The sequence below is a fragment of the Eimeria acervulina genome, genomic scaffold, assembly GCF_000499425.1.
Source record: "Eimeria acervulina Houghton genomic scaffold, Eah_scaff2, whole genome shotgun sequence".
Taxonomy (NCBI): Eukaryota; Apicomplexa; class Conoidasida; order Eucoccidiorida; family Eimeriidae; genus Eimeria; species Eimeria acervulina.
In genome coordinates, this window is record NW_013550064.1 from 230,637 (window position 1) to 243,147 (window position 12,511).

General features: G+C 50.2%; 2 protein-coding genes across 2 annotated transcripts; both read right to left on the minus strand.

The window, feature by feature from the left end:
• Positions 1-5,492: 5,492 nt before the first annotated feature.
• EAH_00000760 (hypothetical protein) lies at positions 5,493-7,903 on the minus strand (the record flags this gene model as incomplete). Its single annotated transcript, XM_013396720.1, has 7 exons — positions 5,493-5,588; positions 6,117-6,215; positions 6,323-6,365; positions 6,639-6,715; positions 6,805-6,947; positions 7,076-7,175; positions 7,772-7,903. The coding sequence occupies 7 exons, from the start codon at positions 7,901-7,903 to the stop codon at positions 5,493-5,495; spliced, it is 690 nt and encodes a 229-aa protein (XP_013252174.1).
• Positions 7,904-8,899: 996 nt separating this feature from the next.
• Positions 8,900-12,279, minus strand: EAH_00000770 (hypothetical protein, conserved; the record flags this gene model as incomplete). The annotated part of the gene is made up of 9 exons (XM_013396721.1): positions 8,900-8,933; positions 9,235-9,331; positions 9,517-9,589; positions 9,810-9,878; positions 10,188-10,259; positions 10,408-10,540; positions 10,673-11,166; positions 11,526-11,743; positions 11,910-12,279. 9 exons carry the CDS (start codon positions 12,277-12,279, stop codon positions 8,900-8,902), a joined length of 1,560 nt encoding a protein of 519 aa, XP_013252175.1.
• Positions 12,280-12,511: the final 232 nt, after the last annotated feature.

Here is a 12,511-nt window from a genome sequence, read left to right on the forward strand (position 1 = left end):
ATATATATATATATATATATATATATATGGGGTTTGCTGTAGGAACTACCGAAGCCAAACGCTCAAACACTCGGGAACTGCTTTCTCTGCGTAGCCGACGGCCGGTTGAGGCCAAGTCGGGGAAAAACCATCAAAACACTTCGGGATTGGAAATACAATCCAGCTGCTGCTTCGCCTTCGCAGCCGGTGCGGTTCGATAAACAAGTAGAACCAGGGGGAACAGGCGGGCTGAAGCCAGTGCTTGTTGCTTTGGTGGGGTAGCGGGCAAGCCAAGCGAGATGCTCATAGATGGTCTCGTGAAACGTTTAGTGGCTGCAAGCTTTGGTGCTGCGATTCGGATCATCATAGTGTCTGCCAGTACGGCATAAAAAACGAATTCACAGCCAGTGAGTATCAAAGGGGGGTAGATGAGCTCGGCCTCCAGTTGTAGGCTTCAATGATATTATGCTAGGTTAAGGAAGCAATGCTGCTTCTTGGGGCTTGGGGACATGCTCCACTGTAAAAACGTGGAGCATGTGAGAACGCACACGAGTTTTGGGTTTAGACATGAATGAGTGGGGGAACGGTACAATGCAACTGCCCACCCAGAAAGTAAGCCTTTCTGGAACCTAAACGGGTACACGCAAGTAATTCAGTTGCTCGTATCTGGGTCGGAGTTGGCAATGGGGGGCGGTGGCAAAGGAACCTTGTGGGAAGGTAGGTATAGCTGGGGAGCTCCGTCGTCTTTCGTGAATTTGTTACGGGTGTGAGGTACACACACCGACTGTTTTGATGCTAATATTATTCCTGGGAGCAAGCCCTGGGGAGCAAACGCCCACAGTGCCTCGTTGTTTGTGAACTGCTTAGAATTGCACCTCTGGCTAAACGAGCCATGCTAACGATATTTGTACCATTGCGTAGGTGACGTGTTAACCAGGACGGCATCGCCCGCCGCCAACTGGTAAGAGTCATGCATCCTTGTTGGATATGCCTGTGTGAAGCCGGTGAGGACTAGGAACGCATGCTGGCTTGGGAATGCAAGTGTTGCTGGGCCATCATGGAACGTCGCATTAATGGCCTTTCCTTGGGTCGGCCATGCGGGCCTGCGACTGTATAGGAGTAAATTTTGGGGTGTGTATTGAGTGTTGATTGAGGGCATAGGTCTGTCAATGATACCTAAGAGTTGGCGATCACCCTGTGACTGAATGAAAAGATTCAGAAGTGCGAGGCTCGCTTGCTGGGTGTCCATGCCCGTAAAGTGTACAAGTGAGCAGCGTCCTGGAGTGTGCCAGTAACCCCTTCTCAGTGGGGGTAAGAGAGACAAACGGCCGCGCAGTGCTAATCAGTTGGCGCAAAATGCCGGTCGTGCCTCCTAGGCTTCGAGGCGGCATGCAGCAGTTGCGTTGGGTGTCGGGCGCACTGTTTGTAATTCTGTTGGACGCAGCGATTGCGAGTTCTTCAGCGAGAGCTCCCCGCCGGATACGGCTCCCCATTCGTTCGGATGCTATCCCTGCTTCTCAACTTGGCATCAGAAGAAAGTATGAGCAAGGCACATACTGTTGCTGGGGAGACATAGAGGCGAGATGCGGGAGGATTGGCGCACAGTGAGCTTGCCAGCACACACTTCATGGGCCGATCTGACGGTCCTAGAGATTGTGGGCTGTCCAGACACCAAGCACTCACTGATGACCTTAGGACAAAATAGCCGGTAATGAGTGGTGCCAACTGGTTACCGGCTTGGGAACGCCGCATAGGAGGAGGGTGACTAGCGTAGCTTTTCTGCTGGGGAATGTGAATTTGGCAGAATGAAGCATTGCATCTGTTGACGCTCCTTTTTGAAAGTATGTATGTCGCTGAAGCGTCAAGTAGGAACTGGGGAGTGTGTCTTTATGGTGCCATGAGCTGCTCTTCTTTGTGCACGTCCTGGTGAATGTAACCCCTCAGCATCCGAAGGAGGACATGCGATGCAGGCGGCGCTTTGCTGTTGCATCTTCCATCGCCGACTTGAATTGTTTATGCAGAACACACGTTTCCAGTCTGTTGCTGGTGGCACGCAACGTTCGGGGTTCTGGCGGTACCGTATGGCTGCATATACGGTACGGAGTATGCATTATTGCAGCGGGTGAGGCTTTGCAATAAATGCTGGGCTTTGATGGTGTGGGCAGTGTTTGCCCCTGCGTGTGCGTTTGACCTCGTTGGCCTGTGTTGGTGAAACTTACTTGGGCAGGCAGCCCTATTTCATTGGTTGAGTTTGGAGCTCTTCTTCCTACGTTTACGCCCTTGAAGCTTGCGAATAAGTCGTTGCTGGCTTTCTGCGATGGGGTACGCCGTTAACGTGGCTCTGTTTTGCAAATATGGCACGCTTTCATCCGTGCCGCTGTGTTAGTCCAGAAGATTCCAGGGGATGGCGTCGCGCTGTATGGAGACAAGGATTTCGCTGCGTTGCGTTGGATTGTTCGTTATGCGCTGGTGTCTTAGCACTCGTAAGATTGTTTGTTTGGCCCATTCGACACAGTCAGTGAGGATACCCCCAAAATCGTGGCACGCGGACTATAGTGTATGTTGTTACCTGTGTAGATAGGGATATCACCGAGGGCAGAGGAGAGCTGTCGTTGGATATTGCTTGCTGGTGCTATATGTATGTGAATGACAAGCAGCGTTATGGACTTTTCTGCACAGGTTTTCCAGCACCTGCGTAGGATTGTTCGTAGCGTAGAATGGGCATCCCCACTATACTTGGGAAATTAAGGCGTGTTGCGGGTATGTTGGGGTTGACGTTGGTGCTGGCTACAAAAAGTGGTGGAAACTGCGAAGATAAGAAATTAATGCTGGTTCCGGTAGAAGCCCGTGAGCTTCGCAGATTGTAGTGTATCTTTGAACAAAGTACACCCTTTGCAATGATTCACACCAGGAATTGCCAGCTTTCTTTCCCATCTGTTGCACCAACCTACCCTAATAGGTTGCACGACACCTGCATGATAGGGGGGCCGGCTTGTGCTAAGTGGGTTTCTGAGGAAGACCATGGCGCTTTTAGTGGAAGGTTTCAAAACATGCATGAACCCGATTCGTGTTCTGTGGAGCAGGGGTAGTTACTTTGTTCTCGATGACGACGTTGTCCAAGAGCGTGTGCATGCAGTGGCTGCAGCATACTGCACTTTACTCTCCTGATTAGCAGGCTGAGCATGTCAGGGTGGTTAGAGACATTCGTGGCTTTCTCTTAAGGAAGGGTCGCCAGAAGAGGAAGACTGTTGGATGCTTTTATGGTTCGTTATAGCTCACCAGCCGGGGGGATTCCCGTGCACCGGGTGAGCAACATTGGCAGTAAGGGAGCTTAAAGGCTTTCGTTGTAACCTGTCATAGGAGTGCTGCCCCTTGTGGAATACCGCAGGTGAAATACTCACTCATCAAGTGGCCCAAATGGCGAAGCCATGAGTTGAGCAGGAAATGAGTGTAGCCACTATTGAGTGGAACCCAGAGACATCGTTGGTCGTCATCATCAATAATCAGCGTTGAGTTAGTAAACACTAATTGCATGGTGGGCTGCGTAATATTCGCCACGTGATGTAGGCGGTGCACGCTGTCTTCAGCCGAAGTTTTTGAAAGCGTGTTTTGTTGAGGGTAGGGTGTATGTTGGTTGCACGATCTAGCTGAATGCAACCAGTAGCATAGCAGAGTACCTCAGCCTTGCCCTTTGCCGCCGAATCGGCCACTCAGCCGGTGTTGCCAGATGACGAGCACGGGGTCAGAGCGCCTACGTTGTGTGACTGCGTTGCGTTGGCTTTGGACCTTTTGCACTTTTTGCAGGCATTATACCCAGTTTCGTCAGGGGTTGCACGCTGCGCTAGGGTGTGTTGATGATGGAGGGGGATCGAAATAACGCTTTGCATTTCATTGGTACAGCCAGTGAGAGCCGCACTTGAAAAGTCACAGAACGATCTTCCGTCGGTGCTGTCCACCTTTGGAAGCGAGTAATCCAAAAACCACATCGAAGTGGTGCTTTTCTTGAATAGGCGATGTTTCGGCAAGAGGTGGGGGTATTCAAGGAAGCTGCGGGACTAATAAGCCTCTTGCTGCAGTCTGCATAGGCTCCTTTCGTGGTTGCGATGGGCGAGCTTTTTGTGCATGCCACACTTGCCGAATGACGGTAAGGTTAAAGGTCAGCGTATGGCGTTTCAACGATTACAAGGTATGCTGCACACTGGTGCTGGTGATGCGAGTTGGATGACACAGGAATGACACAAGTAGCAAGGGTTCCTCGTGTGCTGCAAATGTTGCTCTGTCGTGATGTTGAACACAGGAGCCTGTCTTGCTGGGGGGGAAGGGGGCGGCTGGCACAGAATCTTTGAAGGCCCAACCTCTCGTTTTAGCTTTTCGGCGGGTAATATCTTATGTTATCATGAGGCACGCATGTTGCGTAAAATAGTGTCGTGCACACAGTTGAGCGTTTACGCATATGATGGTGCACGACGCATTTTCACGGAGTGTGCCTCAGCGTTATCCTTTCGGGCATATTCGGCTACGGCCAGTTGCGTGTTTCAGGTGTTCCATAGGGAAGAAGCATCTCCTTTGAAAAAGCAATGGTAGATACGATGCATCTGAAACAGAGGAGTTGTGCATCGGGTGAATCTACATTCATGCATTGGCTGAGCGGAGTTGCATGCGCTATTTTATGGCACAAGGTGATCGTATTATCCTCAGTCACAGCGAGACTAGTGTCCGATTTTAGGGTAGGACTAGGTTGCATTTAGCCACAGTGCTGCAACGCCGTTCGATAGATTCGTTGTTCTGCTGAAGAAACTCACCGCCATGCTGCCGGTTAGTGCATTGGTTGTCTTTTGCGTCGTACGGTAGGTATGCTTCTGTCCATCTTATTTTCCCAGCCTTTTCGTGCAAAGAGACACAATAAGCTGAACTGATATTGTTCACCCTTTTCACGCCATTGCGGTTTCTGAGTGTTTCCGTGTTTTTAAGTAAGTGAGAACAGCGCCTGAGCTGAAAGGGATATTAGGTCTCGATTGCTGGCTTCCTATGGTTTTCGCCTGTTGTGGTTGTGCTTGGACGATTTGCACACAAACAAAGAATTAAAACCACACGGCAGCGGCCTGTAAGTTTTATAGATGGATCTTACAGCAGCGCCCTAGAAAGGTGGATGGCCGTACAAGGATGTCGGGTTGCCATCCAGGATCGACGAAGGAGAAAAGGAAAAGGTGGAATTTCCTGCCAGATGCTGCACACAATGGCATTGAGGCTGCTTCTCCAAGGCGCTACAGCCTTCGTCGGTTTTGCGGTTTTTTGCTCATTGGAGGCCTCTTGGAAGTCAAGCAAAGACAGCCTTTGCTCTAGCAGAAACTGTTTTTTCGTCTAATTGCGTCACAGAAACGCTGCGTGCCTGGTAATAGTGTCTCTATGCAGCTCTCGCCACAGAAAATAGCTGTAGATAGTTTTTATCCAGGAACCATCATTGAATATATGTAGTGCATGAACATTTCCAGGCTGAAATCTTGTTGCCATTCTTAGGCAACATTGTTGTTGCTGGGGGCAGCATCAATATCCCTACCACCAACGACAGTATTGCCTGACAGTGGCAACAATATGTCTGAGAATTCTATCTAAGCACAGTAGTCACAATAGCATGCAGCGTAGTATTTATTGCTTGGTAGCGAAGAGGAGCATCACTGTGGAAATTGATACTGCCTATATTTCTGAGGCATGAATACTCCATAGAGGAGTGAAAAATTAACCAACGACCGTTTGGTCTGCCAACAGCGTAAGAGCAAACTCCACTCAATTGCGTACAGCAATCTTGCTGGACGTCCTCTGTTGGGTGGACGGTGGAAGGCTTCCCCCCCTGCCTATTCCGGTTTTACCCAGCACACAGTATTCCCTGTTATTTAGGGTATGTATCGGTACCAGTTGTCTGGCTTAGAGGCTTGTCTGGATAGCCTCCGTGCTCGAAGTACCAGAAGGGCCGAGTGTGCTCTAGGCGTTGGTGGTCAGCCCGCGTGTTGTTTGTCCCTCCGAACTCCAGTTCCTCCCAAAGCTGGGGTCACATAGAAGCAGAAAAGCACCATGGACGAAGTTAATCCATATCACCTTCTGGAGAATTGATAGACAGGTGTACACCACGAAGAACATACCTTCGGATCGTAGATATCAATGCCGTGCTTCTCGTAGCACCGCTTCGCAATCAGGTCGTAGTCCCAACGGTTCCAAAGTTCGGGAACGAGGTCTCCCAACTGCAATTGAAGAATATGCAAGACATATGCAAACCTCTTACCACTTTTTAGGAGGGAAAACAAATTCCCATATGTACGAAAATGGATCTAGGCATTGGGACGCTAACCTGTTCGCGATGAATAGTCAGATCTTTGAAGGCCTTGAAGTTCCTGCATCATTTCAGATCACACTGAGGAAATAGCCGAAGACTTGTCAAGCAGGTGTAGCCTTTCCAACACTTTCTTTCACCTGCATGTGCTGGCGTTGAGAAAGCACGCTAACAACAAGTCGATGATCCAATATATTTTCACGTAGTAAAGGAAATTGCCATAAACGCAACCTGGGATGCACTGCACAGGCTTCCCACATATGCTAAAGGGAATCAGTTGGTGCTAAGAGCATTCACACGCTCATACTGCATCCGAGAGATAAACAAAGCGCACTTGTGAATCACATCGCTTATGGCTTTCCGGTTGTCGTAGAAAGCCCTCATTGAGTCAGTTGTGGGCACTCGCTGCACCTGAACAAATCCCGCAATCATATTGAGCATATACCTTATAGAGCTGCTGCTGCTGCTGCACGGCGACGTTTTGCCTCTTAATGACCTACCTTCCCTCCCTTCCAGCACAAGTGCCAGTCCATATGATGCTCCTCCTCTTTCTCCTCGGGTGTCATTGACCTTAGCGAATAGCCATCTACTGTGTGCTGATCCCAACCAAACAGTTTCTGCTCCTTTACAGCAAAGTACTCTCCTGTTATTTGCACACACCACAGGAAGTTGCGTTGTCTCTGCCACAACCCATATCCGGGGTTCAACAGCGCACGACACCAATACAGGAAACATGGTACTCATGTCCATAACAGCTGAGCCTCTACGTACCGGGAAGGCCCTCATCCAGCCTTTCTCTCCACAGTCGCAGATTAATGACTCCCTCGTCTGACGGGTCGTCGAGCGCCCCAGCGGCTCCTTTGACCTCATGCTGAGCCAGCACCCACAAGGGAGAATATTCATACTAAAACGCGTTTGCTTCTACGTCTCCGAGGAGAAACCCTTCTCTTGCTGGTGCATCCTGGTGCAACGGCTTCCCGCTTTAAGTAACCGTTGTCAGAACGCAAGCAGCAGCGCACAGCGCAGTGGGCAGGGAATCAACAAAGAAAGGTAAGCCATTACTAGATGATAGGTTATTTAATCGAACACTCACTGCTAAATTCAATCTGTCAAAGTAGGCCACCTTCTCCGCCAGAACAGGTTGGGGCTGCGCAGCAATGCGGAGGTCATAGTAATGCAAAGAGAGAATCAAACGAGAAGAAGCACATGTGCATTGCAAATGCAGTGCATAGATCGCACGAGAATGAGACACTAAGGGTATGGAGTGTATTGGCTTCTCTGGGCAGGCAGAGGCGCACTGCCTCGCACATTGGTGCTTGCCATTCATAGTAGTGTCCCCGTATCACTCTATTTTGAACAAGCCGTTTCTGAGGCTACAACATGCGACTCGGAGCCATCCATTATGCACTGCATAAAGAAAGATGCTACTACAACGCGTTCGATGCCTTCTAGCCTTATTGGGCGTACCCAGTTGTCCCAGTAGGTGCCCCCGCTCCATATGGGCTGCTTTCCCCACTTCATGAAGTCTGACTGTGAGAGGGGAGGTTGCACTTTGCATTCTGGATCTGGCAGATGGCTGAGCAGCTGTGGACCCCCCATTGTCGGTGCCGAGTAGTGCAGATACAGCTCGTGGAGATGGCGCTCCAAAGAAGGGTGTAGGGCGTAATTTTGCGTCCGCACGCTTTCTCTGCAAGAGCAGCACACACTGAACCTTCTGCTTGGTTCCTTATTTCCGTTTACACGCCGGCCTTAAGCCTTCTGCCTCGAGCAATCAATGCACGCGCCCAGTGGGCAATCACGCTTCCCCGAATGCTGCACAGATGAGTGTCACAGTTTGTGAAAGTGAACAAAACCATGCTCTGACAGATTGGCATTGCGTTCTACTGATGGTGCAGTGGCTTACCGTAGCTGTCCTATTGTCCTGGGTCCAATGATTGTCGAGGCGACCTGTGAGCAGCGACCCGGCGTACGGACGAACAGCCTAGTGCATCTAGAGTGAAACCACAACTGATCATCCACTCTTGAACACGTGCATTTGCTGAGATGTAAAGGTGGTGGTTCTTCCGTGCTAGCTGGAAGCTGGTGAGTAACTTAAAGAGCCCGAAATGATTGGTGTTTCTTGAGTATACCCCCACGCAACCGTAAGACTGAGAAATTGTGCTGTAAATGCTTACAAACGGTCTGGAATAAACCCAGCTAAGAGCAAGTTGGGCTGCGGTCAGGCCGCACTGACGTGCTGCCTTCAGCAACTCCCCCATCAGCCATTGGCCCCACACGGATCTGAACGCATTCATCCGTTAGCAGCTACCAGATCCAGATACTTCTGTTTGAAGGAAAGATGAAGAGTGAAGATCCTCAGATTCAAAAAGGTGAGCCTTGCCTGTGTGTGTGGTAGGTTGACGGCCATAAGTTCGCTCGTCCTGTTGACGGCCCATAGGAGAGGTATCCGAAGTCTTCTGGCACTTTGTAGCGGTAGGTGCCAACCCCGCTTTCCAGCTCGTCCTGACCCTGCCTCACGTCGGGGCCTTTCGAATGAAACCTGCATGCAACAGCACAAGAATGTCTAGCTGCATGCATCTGCATGCGCATGCAGTGCTAATCCTTTGCATGCACGAGTGCAATTGACAACCTGTGCAGAAACGCTCGAAAAACATAAGATCATATGTGCCTTTCCACTCTGCAAGGAATTAGCCGAATTTTGTCTACAATGCAAATTTAGCCGCGAAACGCGAGGGAAAGTCAGACACAAGCAAGTGTGCATCAGCGGCCTATCAACGGAGAGTTCAGGCGGCAGCCCCGTGAGCACATATCAAGAGGTTTTCAGCATGCAAGACAAATGCGTGCATGCCTCTCTACAGGCACAATTGAATGTGAACGACACATTTCAACACAGTGTGAGTTAACTCATGTCTGTGACAGCAGGCACAGACCTTTCAGGGTCGAGGTATTTCCCCGTCAATATGCCGCCCGCGAGAGTCCCGTAAGCGAGCACCGGCACTCCAAGCCTAAATGCCATTTCAGGGATCCCTGCACATAATTCAATCACAGACGCTCACAGCAAAGATTTCAAATCTATGAAAATCAACAACAGCTTTGCAAGTGGCCCAACTCTATGGCTAATAGAGAACTGTATCCCGCGTTCAGTGTGTTGATGTTTAATGGTAAGGGCTAAATTTAAAGGGCTTCATATCAAAGACAGCAGCGGAAAACACCTGATGTTTCGAGCTCGTTGCGGTGCATAACGTTGTAGAGTTGCTGACAGGACACAATTCGCGGCAAGTTCATCTGTAGGCAGCATGCCACACGAGAAACGAACCTTGCATACCATCATACTGACTGAGTACCCGCCCTGTACATAGGATTGAACTCAAGCCCTGCTTTTGTACAAATATAACGGCAGAACGACAGCTGCAACTGCAGGTAGACTGAAAGTAAACCCTAAACCCCAAACCCTCACAGACGAGACGGCAGGCTCTCCTACACAAATCGGCCGACCTCGGCTTACCTCGTCTGCCGCCTCCACCCACTTAAAAATTCCATAGGCTGTCTCGTTACTAACGCCTAGGTAGCGCACCTGCTCTCAAGACCCCACATCCCACAACATCCATCCCAGTTCAGGTGTCTAGAGCATGTACACTGCATGCATCTAGCCCTCGCAGTTGAAATTGTTGTCAACATTACACAAGATACAACATGCCTTGCTAAACCCCAACCCCAACGTTTACATCGGGAGCCGGTTCCTTGTTGCTGGTTCTGAACAGCTTAAAAGATGCGGGGCCCCAAATCAACAAACGCCGGTGAGGTATTTTTAGCCTTATAAAAGAAAACAGAAAGCTAGGGAATATCTATGAATGAAGGGAGAGGAAGCGCGATCACTAATTACCTTTCCCTTCTTTATCAAGCCCGACAGCATTTCAAGTTGTTCTTGAATAGGTACCGCATCTGGCCTCTCCAACTGCAGAAGAAACACACAAGAAATGTGCCTTCATTGTACTTCTGCTCGAGCCAGCACAAGAGTAGCTCTTGTTAAAGCAAGACAACAAAGAAAGAGACAGCCACAGCAGCAAAGCTACACATATTCGCATGCAATTCGCAGTTCCTACACCCCAACAATAGGTGTCTTCTCCCAATTCTTGGCGAGGCACGTAACGGTGAGGGTCGGTGAGCTGGAGGAGGTCAATGCAGTCGATCCCCAGCCGCTGCAACATGCTGTCTACTGCTGCTTCCAAATCTTTCCTGAAGAGCAGCAACATCAAATATACATCTCAGCAATGCACTGCTACTGGCAGGAACTCAAACGATGTTCAGGCGCCGTAGAAAGGGTGAAATATACAAAAGGAGAGGCTAACGAGCAGCAGCACGCCTCACGCCGTTAGTCGGGGGGCCCCATGGGGGGTCCTAGCCCACCAACCCATGGGCCTCGCCCAACGGGTGATGCCTTCTGTTTCGTCACCGACAGTAAGCGTTGCAGCTTTGACAGCAGCAGCAGCAGCAGCAGCAATTCCCGCCGCATCAGCTCCTGCTGCTGCTGCATCCTGTGCAGCAGCGCATGCAACTGCTTCTCTCCTTCTCCTCTCGAGAGCAAATCGTTCGTAGTCAAACGATCCAAGTGCTCCACTGAGGACTCTCACGGAGATGAACAGACGTTGCGCTTCTGCTTTCAACTTCTGTTGATCTGTTGCTGCTGCTGCTGTTGCTGTTGTTGCCGCTGCTGCTGCTGCTTTGGGCCCCACAGAAGCCTGTGGTTCGTCGCCTCCACTTCCTAGGCCACGATACTTTTGAAAGAATCGACGCAAGACACCCCGGTGGCCGGAGCCATGGTGCTGCGGTGCATGCGGAAGGGGGTCGAGCTCTCCCACATCCTGAACAGCAGCAGCAGCAGCAGCAAACCCCTGTCTTTAGGTTGATGATATCCCTATTGCGACAACAGCAGCAACAAAAAGCAGCTATAGCAACACGAAACAACAACAAAAAACAATAAACAAAGATACGCAACAAACAAACACCAGCGAAGAACAGCAAGCAACAAAACGAGAAATATACAACAACAAACAAACGGCGACGAACAACAAACACAAAACAAGAAATAACAGCAGCAGCAACAACAACACCAACCAACAACAACAACAGCCAACAACAAAAACAAACAGCAAACGACAACAGAAGCAACAACAACACAAAAACGAGCAGCTAGCGAACAAGAAGAAACCTGAACTCCTACATAAAAGTTTATCCCATATTCCTCATAAGCCGTGCACAGCATCCTAAAGGCCGCTTCATCGTCTTGCATTACATTGCCCCCAATAAGAGACGTCCCAACGCAAAGGCTGCTAACCAGCGGCCCCCTCAAAAGCTGCTGCTGCTGCTGCTGTTGCTGCTGCTGCTGCTTCTTGTGGGTCTGCAGCGGCTGCGGGCAACCTAAGCGGCGATAGGTGACTCCTGAGACATCACGGGAAGCAGAAGGCTTCCTTTATTTATCTCCGAATTTATATTATTATTATCAGTATGTACTATTATTATTATTATCACTATTATTCTTATTAGCACTATTCTTATTATTATTATTACTATCATTATTATTATTAGTATTATTATTATTTCTTACCAGCAACAAGTTCAGGGTGCGGCAAACGGAGAGCGATGGGGAAGGCACTTCGGGCCTCTTCTGCTTCTTTGGCTTTCCTCAGTACTTCCAGCCGCAGCGACACCGCTGCACTTCTCCCTTTCTCCCCGTTGCTGCTTGGGGGAGCCCCATGAGTCTCCACCTCAGCCTGCTTTCTTCTACTCGTTCTGCTTCGACTCGCGGGCTCCCCAACCCTGCGCGCTGCATGCAACTCCTTATAGCAGCGGGGCCTGAGACCCTCAACAGGCCGTCCTTGCAAGAAAGCCAGGGCCCCCTGAAGAAGCCGGCCACCTCCTCCTAAACCTTCAAGTGCACCGTGAGAGGGACGGAAGGCTATACCCCCGCGCTTCATCTCAGGGGAATGCAGGGGCCCCCACCAGGGGCCCCCCAAAGAGGGGCCCCCTAAGGAAGGGACCCACAACGAAGGGCCCCCTGCAAGCCCTCGATGTTGATGGTGGCCAGTGTGCAGATGAAGCCCTTGCGACGGAGGCAGCAGTTGCATGCGCTTGGCTTGTACAGGCGGGGCTTGCTCTAGTAAGAAGACTATGGAGAAGAGGAAACCAATAGAGGAGAACAACTGACCC